The 16,644-nt window shown below is 41.5% G+C and overlaps 1 protein-coding gene across 1 annotated transcript in view; it reads right to left on the reverse strand.

Annotated features, from left to right (window-relative positions):
* The window catches only part of stxbp5l (syntaxin binding protein 5L), a 598,592-nt gene that overhangs the window by 136,162 nt on the left and 445,786 nt on the right, over window positions 1–16,644 (reverse strand). The window contains exon 20 of the mRNA XM_041210884.1: window positions 10,680–10,745. Coding sequence (XP_041066818.1) covers window positions 10,680–10,745 — 66 coding nt within the window. The remainder of the gene's footprint in view (window positions 1–10,679; window positions 10,746–16,644) is intronic.

The following is a 16,644-nucleotide window of genomic DNA, read 5'->3' on the forward strand; positions in this document are numbered from 1 at the left end:
AGCCTTTGCAGTATCCAGTGTCTTCAGCTGTTCCTTGATATCATGTGGAGTGAATCAAATTGGCTGAAGACTGGCATCTGTGATGCTGGGGACCTCAGCAGGAGGCTGAGATGGATCATACACTTGCTTGTACCCAGTATCTAAAAATTAATTTATTTTTCGAAGTGGGATAATACACATCCCCAAGAATGAATGTAAAACTTTTTCATCAGAGCTACAGGGGTATGTTTTATCAAGTTGCTTAAAACTTTGATAGTCTGTCCTACATAGCAAACGATGTTCCTTCACCTCCAAGCAAAAGCAAAATACCTTAGATGCTGGAAATTTGAAATGAAAACTAAAAGTGCTGGAAAGACTCAGCAGATGTGGCAGCATCTGAGAAGAGAAAAATAGAGTTCATGTTTCAGACTGATGTCAGAACTAGAAAAGGTTAGAGATATAACAGATTTTAAGCAAGTACAGAGGCAGTGAAAGGGGAGAGGAGAAAGAGCAATCAGGAAGGTTTGTTATAGGGTGGAAGTTAGGAGAGATTAAATGAAAAGAAAGGGATTAAAAGCTCAAGGCAGTAGGAGGTGGTAATGGAACAAGTAATAAAAGATGTTGTCAGAGGTGGCATAAATGGAAAAGAAGAGGTCTTCACCAGCAGCTACGGTCCAAAACCAAAAAAAAATACTTCTTTCAATTTAGCATACTACATTCACTGCTCAAAATGCGGTCTTGTCTACTTTGTGGGGGGGACAAAATGCAGATTGAGGCATCTTGTGAGCACGACCTTCGGAGAACCAGACTTTGGGATTACCCGTTACCTAAAAGATAAGTTTTTAAAACTTGCTTACCTGAATGTGAAGCCAAGAGGGCCAGGAGAGTTCTGCCCTGTCCCACATTTAAAAACACATAGGTCATTCCACAATCAGGCTGAGTTCTACTCTGACTCTTCCAGCCACTGTCACTCCTGACACAGTTTCTAATGTTTCTCCAACCTCCATTTCCACTCCCACCTTCCGATCTCCCTCCTTGACCTCTGTTCCTCCTCATCATTTCACACAGATAGTGAACACTGTACCCTATGTGCACCTGTGAACTTTTACCCTATGAAATAGTTTACAAAAACAAAAGTGCAAAAAAAGAAAGAAAATGAGCAAAAACAGTGACTTGCAGGAAATTAGGCACAAAGAGCAGCCTTCCAATATAATGCTTACAGGTGATTCAACCCATTTGCTCCTTTTCTGATTGGTCTTCGTTTTGATTCTCTCCCATCTCAGAATAGGGGAACAGGACTAATTAGATAGCTCTTTTAAAAAACTGGCACAAGCATGTTGGGATGAATGGGCTCCTTCTGTGCTGTAAGAGCTATGTGGCACAGAGCTGGGAATGTTAATTGTAAATTAATTGGGTGTTTAATTATATTCAGGCGGTGGACATTAACTGGGGATTTACTTGAGCTCCTTCATATATAGGAGTAAACTGAAACTGTGTTTATTGAGTTTTGAGGTGCATGTTTGTAATAGGTGTTTCTCTAAATAAAAGCTTATAAGTGTGTAAGGATTAGGCTCCAGTTCTATCTTTCACTGCCTGGCTATCTAGAACATTAATAGGTAGAAGCCACTAAATGGAGTGACTTGCGATAGGAATTTGGTGCAGAGGAGGAAGAAGGTACTGAAGTAATTTTAGCCAAGGGGTGATAGAAAATACAACAGTAAATAAGTAAACAATTCAACCAGTGGAAATAGTATTAGAGATGTCTGAATCAACAAACAGAGAGGGGTGGCAGAACCCAAGGAAATTAAAATAAACACATAGGTAAGTATTTAGATATCTCTTTGTGCGTAATATCTTTAATTTAGTGTTTTGCTTGGGTAAGTAATGATTTAATATTAGTGTGATTAAGTAAGTCAAAGAAAAAAAACTTATGGATTAGATTCTAGCTGCATTTAATGATGCTAATAACTGTTAAGCTGTGTAATTAATCACAGTATCTAATTACTAATTTATTTAGCATCAAGCAAAGTGCATCAATTTAATAAATCTACACTTCAGGTGACCAATTAGTCCAAGAAATAAACTAGTTAGCCTAAATAGCCAAGTGGTTATGGTACTGGGTTTGTAACCCCAAGATCTAGAGTTCAAATCTCACAATGGCAAACTATGAAACAATGTAACTTCATCTGAAACAGATGGAAACGGGTTTGTACTCGAAAGAGTTACACAGCTATCACAATGCTGACTGCGATACAGATCGCTTCCTGGTGTGCACCAAGGTTAGAATAGAGCTTGGCCTAAATAGCCAAGTGGTTATAGTACTGGGTTTGTAACCCAAAGATCAAGAGTTCAAATCTCACAATGGCAAAACTATCAAGAGTTCAAATCTCACAATGGCAAACTATGAAACAACGTAACTTCATCTGAATAGGAACAGATGGAAACGTGTTTGTACTTGAAAGAGTTACAAAAATAATTTAATTAATTATAAAGACATGGCTGTGCAGGTAGTCTGTCAGGATTGTAGTATGTGGGAGACGTTAGACAATGAAACTGTCCCTGACTGCCACTTCTGTAAGAAATACCTTTGTCTCAAGGCACTCTGGCTCAGAGTGATTGAGCTGGAGTCTGATTAATAGACACTCTGACATGTAAGAAGGAGGAGGAACAAATACTGGATAATTCATTCAGTATAGGGACACATCAGAAAACAGTGTATAGGAAGTATTTATATATAGAAAGGGAAGAGATCAAAGAGGAATACAAAGAACTTAGGAGAGAAGTTAAAGCAAAACATCAGTAAGGTAAAGAGAAATTGCAAAATCAAGTTGTCAAGGATATAAAAAGAAGTAATGAAGTGTTCTATAACCAGGTGACTAACTAAAGGAAAAATAAAGTTGGGATGGGGTCACTAAGGATAAGCAAGATAAGATTACAGATAATATGAGAAATGGTATTGAAAGACTACTTCACCTCAGCTTTTACTAATGATAACAATAGACAGTTATTGCTGAAAAAAGAGACATTGAAGCTTTTCGTTTTGTACTCATCAGGACATTTTGCAAGAATGCAAATACAAAGTGGAAAACAACAATTTGTACTGTATGTGAAGAGAGTGCTGATTGGTTGGCCAGTGGACTCTGATGGGTAGAGATGTTACCATGGAGAATGCACCAGTAACAGTGACTGATAGTTAACTGCCAAGTTAGGTTTGAAATTTAAATCTGGTAACATGACCCAGATTGGTCAAGGCATTGCCCTGAGGAATGAGTCAACGAATGGATGTCACTTACTTTGTTCAGCTGAAACAGGCACAATGACTCATTCCTCAGGGCAATGCTTTGACCTATCAGGGCCAAGCTGCCTGGTTTAAATTTCAAACAATGCTTGGCAGTTAACTGTCAGTCACCATCACTTGTGCATTCTCCGTGGCAACACCTCTACCAATCGGAGTGCACTTTCCAACCAATCAGCAGTCTCTTCACATACAGTATATATTGTTGTTTTCCCCTTGTATTGGTATTCTTCCAAAAGTGTCCTGATGAGCGCAAGACAAGAAGCTTTGACATGTCTCTTTTTTTCAGCAATACTCAAGTTTTGTACTACCAAACAACTAATAGACAGTTACCCAGAGGATGATCTTTAAAAAAATACATTTGGGATAGAAAAGGAGAAAATAATTGACAAATTAGCAAAACTGAAGGAGGATAAAATCCTAGTTCTGGATGATCCATACTCATGCATACTCAAGAAAACTAGGGAGGAGATAGTTTATATATATATATATATATAAAAGTTGCATAGAAGAGTGGGTTAGGTCTTGTAGCGCAGTGGTAGCATCCCTACCTCTGGGTCAGAAGCTCTGGGTTTAAGTCCCACTTGATGCCCACAGAAGGTGCATTCATAACATGGCCAAACAGGTTGATTATCAGCCTGTAAATCCTTCCAATACGCCTGATGGCAGGCGGCAAGAGCAGAAGAGTTACCTGGTCAGCCATTTTGCAAAAGGCAATGGCAAACCATGGCAAGTACTTTGCCAAGCATAATCATAGACACATCCAGTGGAAGTCCACAGTCACCAATGACCTCTTAGGGCATGGTACCTGGAGGAGAAGAGGGAGTAGCCAGAGAACTGGCAGGCAGCAATTATTGTTTCTGTTTACAAAGAAGGAGATAGAACAAAAGCTGGTAACTATAGACTGGTCAGCTTAACATCATTGATAGGAAAGATACTGGAATCTATACTAAAAGAAGTGATAGAATAGTATCTAGAAACAGAAAATATAATTTTAAAAAAGTTGTCATGGACTCCAAGAGACTAAGTCAGACTTGACTAACCTGATAGAATTCTTTGATGGAATAGAGGAAAGAGTACATAAAGGTATTGCAGTAGTTGTTATATTATTGGATTTTCAAAGTACCTTTGATAAAACACATAGTAGGATCATGACAAAGGTGGGGCATATGGAGTCAGAATAGATCATTGATAGCAAATTGGCTGAAAACAGAAAGCAAGATAGTGATAAAGGATAGTTATTCAGATTGGAAAAAGGCAGAAAGTGCAGAGAATTTTCTCTGGATTGGGCGGGCTCGGGTGGGTGGGCGTGCAGCCAATTGCTGCCTGCGATCGGCTGCGTGCCAACGTTTTACGTGGGCGAGCCAATTACAGCCCGCCCAGCATGACGCGCACCCGAAAGCACTGAGCACTCCCTGTGCGGGTGGGGGGAGGAGGGAGGGTCGGTGCCTGTGCTCTTTCGCGAATGCACGTGAAAGAGCGCAGAAATCTTCCTGAGGCATGGAGCTGCCTCAGGGAAATTGCTTTGCTTATGAAAAATTGAAATAAAGGAAAAAAATTTATTCAGGCATGCCCCCTCATGTGACAGTGTCACATGAGCTGGGACATGTCAATGAATTTTAATAAAGATTTTTATTACATTTATAAACCCTTCATGAAACCTCATCCCGCCTGTGGCCGCATGGGCTCTTCGCCTGCCCGCCAACCTTAAGGTTGGACAGGCAGCCTTGTCAATTATTTCAATTATTATTTAAATGGCCTTTGACAGTTCGGCAGGCGCGCAGCTGACTCTGGTGCATGCCTGCCGAACTGAAGATTGGAATGATGCGTGGTGACATCACTGCACATCATTTTACACGTCAGCGAGCGGGGCCCGCCCCCGCATGCTGACCAGAAGATTCAAGCCTTGGTTTCACAAGGATAAGTACTGGGACCACTGTTATTTATAATTTACATCAACGACCTGGACTTAGGAATAAGAAACTCAATATCAAAATTTTCCAATAATAGAAAGCTGGGGTTATACCTAACACTGAGGAAGAAAGCATCATAATACAAGAAGGCATTAGCAAACTTGCAGATTGGGCAGTTAAGTGGCAAACTGACTAACATATATAAATATGGGTGATTCACTTTGACAGGAAGATGAAAATATTCAGGTGGTATCTTCCTGGCCACGTGGAGGTGTTTGAAGGCGGAAGGAACCAGACAAAAATTCTGAGAGAGTCGCATGTCGGGTCAGCTTCCCAATGTGCCTTCCTCTCTGAGCATTCATGGCTGACCGCCCGGCAGCAGCAGGTTGCCAATTATGGTCATTTGAGGAACCGACTGGGGAGCATGATGCCGCTGCCAGGATATTCCCGATGCTGGAAGGGCCGCCCTGCTGAGGCTGAATCCTGCCAGATATATGGGGACGGCTTCCTGGCAACAGGCTGGGAGCCATCAATGCCTCCTTTAACTTCCCCCATCCAGGAATCAGATGGGGATCATAGGACCACAGTCGTGGCCACAAGGAATTTTGTGGAGGGGTTCCACCTCAGCATTTTTTGGCCTGCGTTCTTTATTTTTAAATATCCATATGTCTCCATCTTGAGATGCCCTTGCTCTCTCTCATACATGCTTCAGCAGCACCTGCCACTCCCAGTGGGATTGTTGGTGATTCACATCTTTGGGCCCTTAGATTGGGCCTGCAATCTTGGGAACCCAAACATGGAGGTGGCCTCTTAATTAGTCTCCTTTAGAAAATTGTACAAGTGGAAGGAATGCAGACACCATCAGGGTTAGTACCCAAAAATTGTCCTGATGCTTGAGAATCTTCTAAGACCAGTATCTACGCCTTATCTGAATAGGGTTGAAATGCAATGGAATTTAGCAAAACAGAGGAAAATAAGTCATTAAAAGCAGCATCGCAGATCAGCAAAACAATTAAAAATGCTATCAAAGCATTGGAATTTATTTCTAGGGGTATAGAATTCAAAAGTAGTGAAGTTAAGTTAAAGTTGTATAGGATCCTGGTCAGGTCACTCTTAGGATACTGTGCACTGTTCTGATTTCCAAACAATAAAAAGGACCTAGGGCTGAATTTTACATTCCTCCAGCAGGCCCACGCCCAATCCGATTGGGTGTAAAATGGTGCGAGAAGACGTCCGGCGAGCGTTCCAACATCATTGCGCACAATATTTCGTTGGGCAGGCATATGCAAAAGTGGAAGTCTGCCCGCTGCTGCCTGCCTTCAGGGAGCTTTCTTGCAGCGCTCACCTGCACCTGCAGAAACATCATCGCCCACCCTCTTCCCGCCTCCACCCCCGCAGCGCTGAGCTTTACAGCATGCCGTTAATTGGCCAGCTAGTGTGAAATCATGGTCGGGGGCCCGTTTCCCAATCGCTCCAGGGCCCACCGATCATGCGCGCCTGCCAAAGGTAAAATTCAGGCCACAGAAACACACGAGAAATTTATAAGGATCAGAATTGAAAGGTTCTGAGAGAAAATTTAACAAGTTGAAGCTTTCTTCTTTATAAAAGAGACTTAGAGGAAACCTGATAAAGGCCTTTAAAATTATGGACAGCGTAGATGTTGAGAGGATGTTTCCACGCAGGAGAATCCAAGATAGTTACTAATATATCTAATTGAGAAATGAGGAGAAGTATTTTTAATTAAAGAGTAGTTGGAATGTGGAACTTGCTACCACAGAAAGTGGTTGGGCCAAATAGTTTAGGCGTTTGCAAAATGAAATTAGGCAAGTAAATAAATAAAAGGAAATCAAAGGAATAGAAAGATATACAGAAAGGCTGAGATGAGGTAGATGAAATGGGAGGAAACTCATGTGGAGTATAAACACCAGCAGGGACTAGTTGAGGTGAACAACTTACTTCTACATTGTATATTCTATGTAAGGTAACTCAATACCATGATTCTATCTCATCCTTTTCCATTTTCTTTCAATTTTTCCAACCCTACCAAATGCCTGTTTATTCTTTCAGTCTTCACCTGATGAAAGTGTACATACGAATTAGGAGCAGGAGTAGGCCATTCAGCCCCTTGAGCTTGCTCCGCCATTCAATAAGATCATGGCTGATCTGACTGTAACCTCAACCCCACATTCCTGCCTATTCCTGATAACCTTTCATCCCCTTGTTAATTAAGAATAGTATAGAACTTCAAAAGGACATAGACAAGTTGGTGGAGTGGGCAGATAGATGGAAGATGAAGTTCAATTCGGAAAAGTATGAGGTGATGTATTTTGGTAGGAAGAGCATGGAGAGACAATATAAAATAAGGGGTACAATTCTTAAGGGGGTGCAGGAGCAGAGGGACCTGGGTGTATATGTGTATAGATCATTGAAGATGGCAGTACAGGTGGAGAGAGCAGCTAATAAAGCATACAGTATCCTGGGCTTTATTAATAGGGGCATAGAGTACAAGAACAGGGAGATTATGCTGAGCTTTTATAAGACACTAGTTGGAACACAACTGGAGTATTGTGTACAGTTCTGGGCGCTAAACTATAGGAAGGATGTGAACGCCTTGGAGAGAGTGCAGAAGAGGTTTACAAGAATGGTTCCAGGGATGAAAAACTTCAGTTATGAAGATAGATTGAAGAGGTTGGCACTGTTCTCCTTGGAGAGGAGAAGGCTAAGGGGACATGTGATAGAGATGTTCGAAATCATGAGGGAGCTGCATAGAGTAGATAGGGAGAAACTCTTCCTACTTGTAAAATGGATTGAGAACGAGAGGGCACAGATTTAAAGTGATTTGCAAAAGGAGCAAATGTAATGTGAGAAAAAACTTTTTCACACAGCAAGTGGTTTGAGTCTGGAATGCACTGCCTGGAAGTGTGGTGGAGGCAGGTTCAATTGAGGCATTCGAGAGGGCATTAGATGATTATTTGAATAGAAACAATGTGCAAGGGTATGTGGAAAAGGCAGGAGAATGGCACTAAGTCATAATGCTTATTCGGAGAGCAGGTGCAGACATGATGGGCCGAATGGCCTCCTTCTGCGCCATAACATTCTGCGATTCTGTGAAGAATCTATCTAGCTCTGCCTTGAAAATATTCCATTGCCTTTTGAGGAAGAGAGTTCCAAAGACTCACTACCCTCTGACAGAAAAAAATTCTCCTCATCTCTGTCTTAAATGAGCGACCCCTTATTTTTAAACAGTGTCAGTGCATACCTGAAATGTTAATAACCTGTCGTTTCTCTTTACAGAGACTGACATATCTCTTGTGCATTTCCAGCATTTTCTGTTTTTACTTAAGTGGATAGTTCATTCTAGTGCAGATCAGTATATTAGTAGTAATGCTAGGAATTGAGCATTATGCATGAAGATGACAGGCCAGTCAACACTCAGAAATTGACTGCCTGAATTTTGGCACTACAGAAGCAGACAGTCTTCTGTAATATTGCATGCTGAAAGCTGGTATTAGCATAATGCAAAGTCAAAAACGTAACTGGGAAAAGGAATAAATGCTCTCTCAGTGAATTTTCAGGTTATTTCTATGTAATTTTGACAAATTGAATGTTAATGTTTATTTAGGTTACTTACCTTTTGTCCTATTCTTGATGCCTTACTGTCCAGCACTGCTGGAGAAGATAATTGGGTAAACATTTAATTTCAATATACTATATTAATTGGTGGCTAGCAATTGGGTATAAATATAATTTTTTGCATTGCAGTTCAAACACAAGGTCAGATAAAAATTCTAACTCAATGATCATAAAAAAAAGTGTCCTATTGAATATTATTGGCAACAGCAATTGGCTATCGTTATTACTAATTTTATTCATGAGGAAAGTAAACTGCATTCTGAAGTAAAACATTAAACAAAGTCATACATTGTTAAGTTGTAGATCAAATAGTATACATTCACTATAGAACTCAACACAGTGACACGTTTTTCTCTGGCTCAGTTTGATCTTAGCTTCTCATTCTCATTGGGTGCTATTATTTCCTAAAGCACAGTCAGCCTGATCAGTTTCCATTTCCATTAGCATTACTGACCAAATCAAATGTGTATCTGGTTCAGGGGAGAGATGCCCACAAGAAAATGCACTAATTTCTCCAGTTCTAATTTAATTAATATATTTGCTGAGTGACCCATTCAGTTATGAGAGTACCCACAGTAGCTGCACTTTAAAGTACTGCAATGCATCTACCGTCAGTGGTCTCCAAACAGAGGCCCATAGTCAGATTTTTGACCTGCTCTGAACAACAATTAATTTGTGTGTGAGTCACAATGTTCTTTCATAAAATCTGTAAATCATTTAAAGATCACAAAGATTCAGTAACATACCTGCGCACTTGAATGTAAATTCTGGAAAGATAAATGTATTGATTGACATTTGTTTGAACGCTATGCTTCATTTAATCCAAACTGACTGGACTTAATTTCTTTCTTTTCAAGGAACATTGTATACCAAGAATGTGCTAAAATTTAAATTGCTGAAATCACAACCAGCAGTAACTGTACAAACAAAAGCTTGGTATATTGTGAACCCCAATCATATTACAGAAAAGAACTCTGCATGAAAGAAGCTGAGCAATATAACCAAATTTACATTATTTTCATTTCTACTCTGATTATTGAATCTTCAATATTATCAGCTATTATACCATAAAGAAACCTCAGCTGACCACGAGGGCTGAATAAGTTGGAGAGCACTGGCAAGCCTGATAACTTGCTCTGTACAGTGGATTCTGCTTGATGTCAACTCTAATTACTAAGTTCACATACAGCATTGTCATTTAAATTGTTCCAAAATTCTAATGCAATTTGTTCTTTGTGTATTTATATCTGATGCCCTTTTGCTACTGAGAAGGTATATCAGAATTGTCAAACTATTGAATGTCTGTGGATATCTCTAAACTGGAATTATAACCTTTGCAAAAGGATGGCAGCACTCTAAGCATAGAGTAACTGATCATAAATTTATAGTGATTTTACTGTGAAATGTTTAATCAAAATATTACCCTGGCACATAATTCTTACTGAAATATTTTCAGCTGGAAAAATGACAATTACGAGAATCCAATGTACCAATTTTTTCTTAACCTACTCAAAGTTTGAGCACATTATAGACTATACTTTTTTGTTTTAATATATGGATAACTTAGTTGCCACACAGAAGAATGCTGGTATGTGTCAATTATCCATATGTGAAAAGTAAAAAGAAATTACAACATCCTTATTAGGACAACACATTTTAATCGGTGTTTTTCCAATAATTATTATGGAAAATCATGATTGCTTTAAAAGGAGAATTCATCAAGAAACCATATTAGCTCTTCTCTTGGAAGTTGCAGCTCAAAATATTAATTCTGCCAGTTGCACTCAAGTGTGGCAAAACAATAGTAGTCATCCATCAAAAACAGAATAAAATATGGTCTACAGACATGCATAACTTACTCTGATAAGATGTACGGAGTCGTTTCAGTGAGTATAAACTACACAAGCCTCGCATGCAAAGAGTTTCTTTCAGCATGCCAAACCATCACCAGCAGCAGGCAGGCAGAGGAGAGAAAAACAAACATAGGCTAAGGTGAAAGGAAGTGGCATCTAGCTGTCAAACAGCAAGTCTTCATTCAGGGGCACATAGGAGAAACAGGTAACTGAAAAATAAGTTAATCTTTGTATGCAGACTGAAGCCAAAGCCATTCATTAGCAGTTAGGAACAATGATGTGAAGGTTAAACTAAATATGACCAACACAGAACCATACAATCTATTTGGATATGTTTATAAATATATATATTTGATGGGGAGTTGGTGGCATAGTGGTAATATTACTGGACTAGTAATCCAGAGGCCTAGGTTAATTCTCTGGGGACATTGGTTCAAATCCCACCATGGCAGATAGTGGAATTTAAATTCAATTAATAAAATCTGGAATTGAAAGCTAATCTCAGTAATGGTAACCATTTGGTTCACTAAAATCTACTGTCCTTACCAAGTTTAGCCTGTAGGTGTGACTTCAGACCCACAGCAATGTGGCCCATCTAAATGGCCTAGCAAGTCACTCAGTTCAAGGGCAATTAGGGATGAACAACAAATGCTGGCCTTGCCAATGATGTCCACATCCCACGGAAGAATAAAGGCCAGGAAATTCCTATGAAAGTCAATGGACTCTGCCTCTCCAAATTTTCCATCATGTCCATAACTTTTCCCGCCGCAAGCAGGACCAGAAAATCCAGCCTAAACAGAGAAAGAAAATCTGGATGAATCTACACATACATGTTGAATGCCCTCAGAGCTCCAAATGATGGCCATGTGAACACTTTTGGGGTGAATTGTGCTGGCTGCCATATTGGTGAAGGTGCATGCAGAGTGAATGGCTGCTGGAAGTATACAGAGCAGGCAGATCACAATATCCATCATTGATTTTACAGTGCCATTTTGGAGTCCAATGCTTCAGCTAACACCCTCTCTTAACCTCACACAGCTAATACATATTCAGCAGCAGGATGGATCCTCTAATGGCACTATTAAAAGGGATCATCAACTTCTTTTTCTTCATTCACGAGATGCGGGCCTCACTAACAAAGGCATTTATTGGCCAACCCTAATTGCCCTTAAGAAGGTGGTGATGAATCGCCTTCTTGAACCGCTGCAATCCTCATGGTGTAGGTACACCCAGAGTGCTGTTAAGGAGGGAGTTCCAGAATTGTGACCAGTGATGGCGAAGAAACAGCGATATTTTTTCAAGTTTGGATGGTGCGTGACTTGGATGGGAATTTGCAGGCGGTGGTATTTCCATACACAACTACCCACATTCTTCTGGGTGACAGAGGTTGCAGGCTTGGAAAGTGCTGTTGAAGAAGTTTTTATGAGTTGCTGTATCTTGTAAATAATGCACACTGCTGCCATGGTACATGGATAGTGAGAGTGAATGTTTAATGTGGTGAATCGGTTACCAATCAAGTGGGCTGCTTTGTCCAGGATGGCAGTGAACTTCTTGAGTGTTGTTGGAACTACACTCATCCAGGCAAGTGGACAGTATTATATCACAGTTGGCAGGCTGTTACTAGTGGGGTACCGCAGCGATCAGTACTCGGGCCCCAGCTGTTCACAATGTATATAAATGATTTGGCTGTGGGGATCAAATGTAATATTTCCAAGTTTGCAAATTATACAAAGCTAGGTGGCAATGTGTGTTATGGGGAAGACGCAAAGCATTTTCAAAAGGATTTAGACAGACTTAGAAGTGGGCAAGGACATGGCAGATGGAATATGATGTGATAAAATGTGTGGCCATCCACTTTGGTAGGAGAAACCAATGCGCAAAGTATTTCTTAAACGGTAAGAGATTAGAAGGGTGTCCTCGTCAATATGTCATTATGCTAACATGCAGGTGCAGCAGGCAATTAGGAAAACTAATGGTATGTTGGTCTTTATCGCAAGAGGGTGTGAGTACAGGAGTAGCGAAGTCTTGCTTCAATCGTACAGAATCTTGGTTAGACTGCTCCTGGAGTACTGTGTGCAGTTTTGGTCCCCTTACCTTAGGAAGGATATTATTGCCATAGTGGGGGTGCAGCCAAGGTTCACCAGGCTTGTTCCCAGAATGGTGGGACTGTCCTATGAAGGGGAAACTGGGCCTGCACTCTCTAGAGTTTCGAAGAATGAGAAATTATCTTATTGAAACCTACAAAATACTTAAAGAGATAGACAGAGTCGATGCAGGTAACAAAAACAAAAATAAAAATACCTGGAAAAACTCAGCAGGTCTGAAAGCATCTGTGGAGAGGAATACAGTTAACGTTTCGAGTCTGTATGACTTCAACAGAACTAAAGAAAAATAGAAGCGAGGTGAAATATAAGCTGGTTTAAGGGGGGATGGGACAAGTACAGCTGGATAGAGGGCCAGCGATAGGTGGAGATTGCCAAAAGATGTCATAGACAAAAGGACAAAGAGGTGTTGACGGTGGTGATATTAGCTAAGAAATGTGCTAATAGGTGACATTAAGGGTAGAAAGCAGGATGGGCAAGGTACAGATAGCCCTGAGGGAGTGGGGTGGGGGGAAGGGATCGAAATAGGCTAAAAGGTAGAGATAAAACAATGGATGGAAATACATTTAAAAATAATGGAAATAGGTGGGAAAAGAATAATCTATATAAATTATTGGAAAAAAGGGGGATCAGAAAGGGGGTGGGGATGGAGGAGAGAGTTCATGATCTAAAGTTGTTGAACTCAATATTCAGTCCGGAAGGCTGTAAAGTGCCTAGTCGGAAGATGAGATGCTGTTCCTCCAGTTTGTGTTGAGCTTCACTGGAACATTGTAGCAGGCCAAGGACGGACATGTGGGCATGACAGCAGGGTGGAGTGTTGAAATGGCAAGCGATAGGGAGGTCTGGGTCATGCTTGCGGACAGACCGAAGGTGTTTGCAGATGTAGGTAAGATGTTTCCCCTGGTTGGGGAGTCTAGAACCAGGGGACACAATTTCAAAATATGGGAGAAGCCATTAGAACTGAGATGAGGAGGTTTTTTTTTACTCAGAGGGTTGTGAATCTTCAGAATTCACTACCCCAGGGGGCTGTGGAAGCTCAGTCATTGAGTATGTTTAAAGTAGAGATTAACAGATTTTTAAATGCCAATAACATAAAGGGACATGGGGATATGGTGGGAAAAAACATTGAAGTGGTTGATCAGCCATGATGGGCTGAATGGCCTACTCTTGCTCCTCTTTTCTGACTTGTGCCTTGTAGATGAAGGACAGGCTTTGGGGAGTCAGGAGGTGTACAGAATACTCAGCCTCTGATCTGCTATTGTAACCACAGTATTTATATGACTTATCCAGTTAAGTTTCTGGTCAATGGCGACCACCAGGATGTTGGTAGTGGGGGAGTCAGCGAATGCAATCCATTTGAATGTCAAGGGGAGATGGTTAGACTCTCTTTTCTTGGACATGGTTATTGTCTGGCACTTTGTGACTTGAATGTTACTTGTCAATTATCAGCCTGAGCCTGAACGTTGTCCAGGTCATGAAGCATTCCATGCCTGAAGAATTTGCAAATGGAACTGAACATTGTGCAATCATCTGGAAACATCACCACATCTGACTTTATGATGGAGGGAAGATCATTGATGAAGCGGCTGAAAACGGTTGGGCTTAGGACAACATTGAGGAATTCCTGCAGCTATGTCCTGGGGCTGAGATGATAGGCCTCAAACAACCATAACCACCTTCCTTTGTGCTAGGTATGACACCAGCCAGTGGAGATTTTCTTCTGATTCCGATTGACTTCAATTTTACTAGGATTTCTTGATGGGATACTTGGTCAAATGGTGTCTTGATGTCAAGGGCAGTCACTCTCACCTCACCTCTGGAATTCAGCTCCTTTGTCTATGTTTAGGCCAAGGCTTTAATGAGGTCTGGAGATCAGTTGTCCTGGCCAAACCCAAATTGAACAATGTTGAGCAGGTTATTGCTGAGTAAGTGCTATTTGATAGTACTGTCTATGATACCTTCAATCACTTTGCTGATGATTGAGAGTAAACTGATGTGGTGGCAAATGGCTGAACTGCTTTTTCTGGGCAAGATATGCCTATGCAGTTTTCAAATAGTCGGGTAGATGACAGTGTTATTGCTGTACTGAAACAGCTGGGCTAGAGGTGCATCTAGTTCTGGAGAAGATGTCTTCAGCAATACAACGGAATATTGTCAGAGTCTATAGCCTTTGTTGTACCCAGTATGCTCTGCCATTTCCTGATATAATTGTCTTAATGCCCTTCCGTATGTCTTTGTTTGCCTGCTGCTTCAATGGATTGCTACCCCAGTGGCTGCAGCATGGTTGGAGGAAGGCTGCTGTTTTCAGTAGAGGAGGCTGCGGATGGGCTTGGATGATGAGCCCAAGCAGCTCTAGAAACAGAACACAAGAAATAGGAGCACATGGCCTAATGAGACGGCTCTGCCTTTCAATACGATCATGGCTGACCTCGGGCTTCAACTCCATTTTCTTGCTAGCTCCCCATATCCCTTAATTTCATGACAGACCAAAAATTTGTCTATCCCAGCCTAACATGTATTCAACAATGGAGCATCCACAACCCTCTGGGATAGAGAATTCCAAAGATTCATAACTCTTTGAGTGAAGAAATTTCTCCTCATTTCAGTCCTAAATGGTCGACCCCATATCCCGAAACTGTGCCCCTGTGTTTTAGACCCCAACCAGCAGAAACAATCTCTCAGCAGGTCTGGCAGCATCGGCGGAGAAGAAAAGAGTTGACGTTTCAAGTCCTCATGACCCTTCGACAGAACTGAGTGAATCTTAGGAAAGGGGTGAAATATAAGCTGGTTTAAGGTGTTTGGGGTGGGGGGGGGGGGGTGGTGGGAGAGGAGGAGAAGTCGGGGGGTGGTGTGGTTGTAGGGACAAGCAAGCAGTGATAGGAGCAGATAATCAAAAGATGTCACAGACAAAAGAACGCAGAGGCTTTGATGGTGGTGATATTATCTAAATGAATGTGCTAATTAAGAATGGATGGTAGGGCACTCAAGGTACAGCTCTAGTGGGGGTGGGGTGGAAAGGCTAGCAGGGCATAAAAGATTTAAAAATAATGGAAATAGGTGGGAAAAGAAAAATCTATATAAATTATTGGAAAAAACAAAAGGAAGGGGGAAGAAACAGAAAGGGGGTGGGGATGCAGGAGGGAGTTCAAGATCTAAAGTTGTTGAATTCAATATTCAGTCCGGAAGGCTGTAAAGTGCCTAGTCGAAAGATGAGATGCTGTTCCTTCAGTCCGCGTTGGGCTTCACTGGAACAATGCAGCAAGCCAAGGACAGACATGTGGGCAAGAGAGCAGGGTGCAGTGTTAAACTGGCAAGCAACAGGGAGGTTTGGGTCATTCTTGCAGACAGACCGGAGGTGTTCTGCAGAGCGGTCGCCCAGTTTACGTTTGGTCTCTCCAATGTAGAGGAGACTGCATTGAGAGCAACGAATGCAGGAGACTAAGTTGGGGGAAATGCAAGTGAAATGCTGCTTCCCTTGAAAGGAGTGTTTGGGCCCTTGGATGGTGAGGAGACAGGAAGTGAAGGGGCAGGTGTTGCATCTTTTGCGTGGGCATGGGGAGGTGCCATAGGTGGAGGTTGAGGAGTAGGGGGTGATGGAGGAGTGGACCAGGGTGTCCCGGAGGGAATGATCCCTACGGAATGCCGCCAGGAGAGGTGAAGGGAAGATGTGTTTGGTGGTGGCATCAAGCTGGAGTTGGCGGAAATGGCGGATGATGATCCTTTGAATGCGGAGGCTGGTGGGGTGATAAGTGAGGACAAGGCGGACCCTATCATGTTTTTGGGAGGGAGGAGAAGGTGTTTTTCCAGGTAATGCTGTTTTTGTTTTGGATTTCCAGCATCCGCAGTTTTTTGTTTTTAACAATCTCTCA

Source organism: Carcharodon carcharias, chromosome 18 (genome assembly GCF_017639515.1).
Source record: "Carcharodon carcharias isolate sCarCar2 chromosome 18, sCarCar2.pri, whole genome shotgun sequence".
NCBI lineage: Eukaryota > Metazoa > Chordata > Chondrichthyes > Lamniformes > Lamnidae > Carcharodon > Carcharodon carcharias.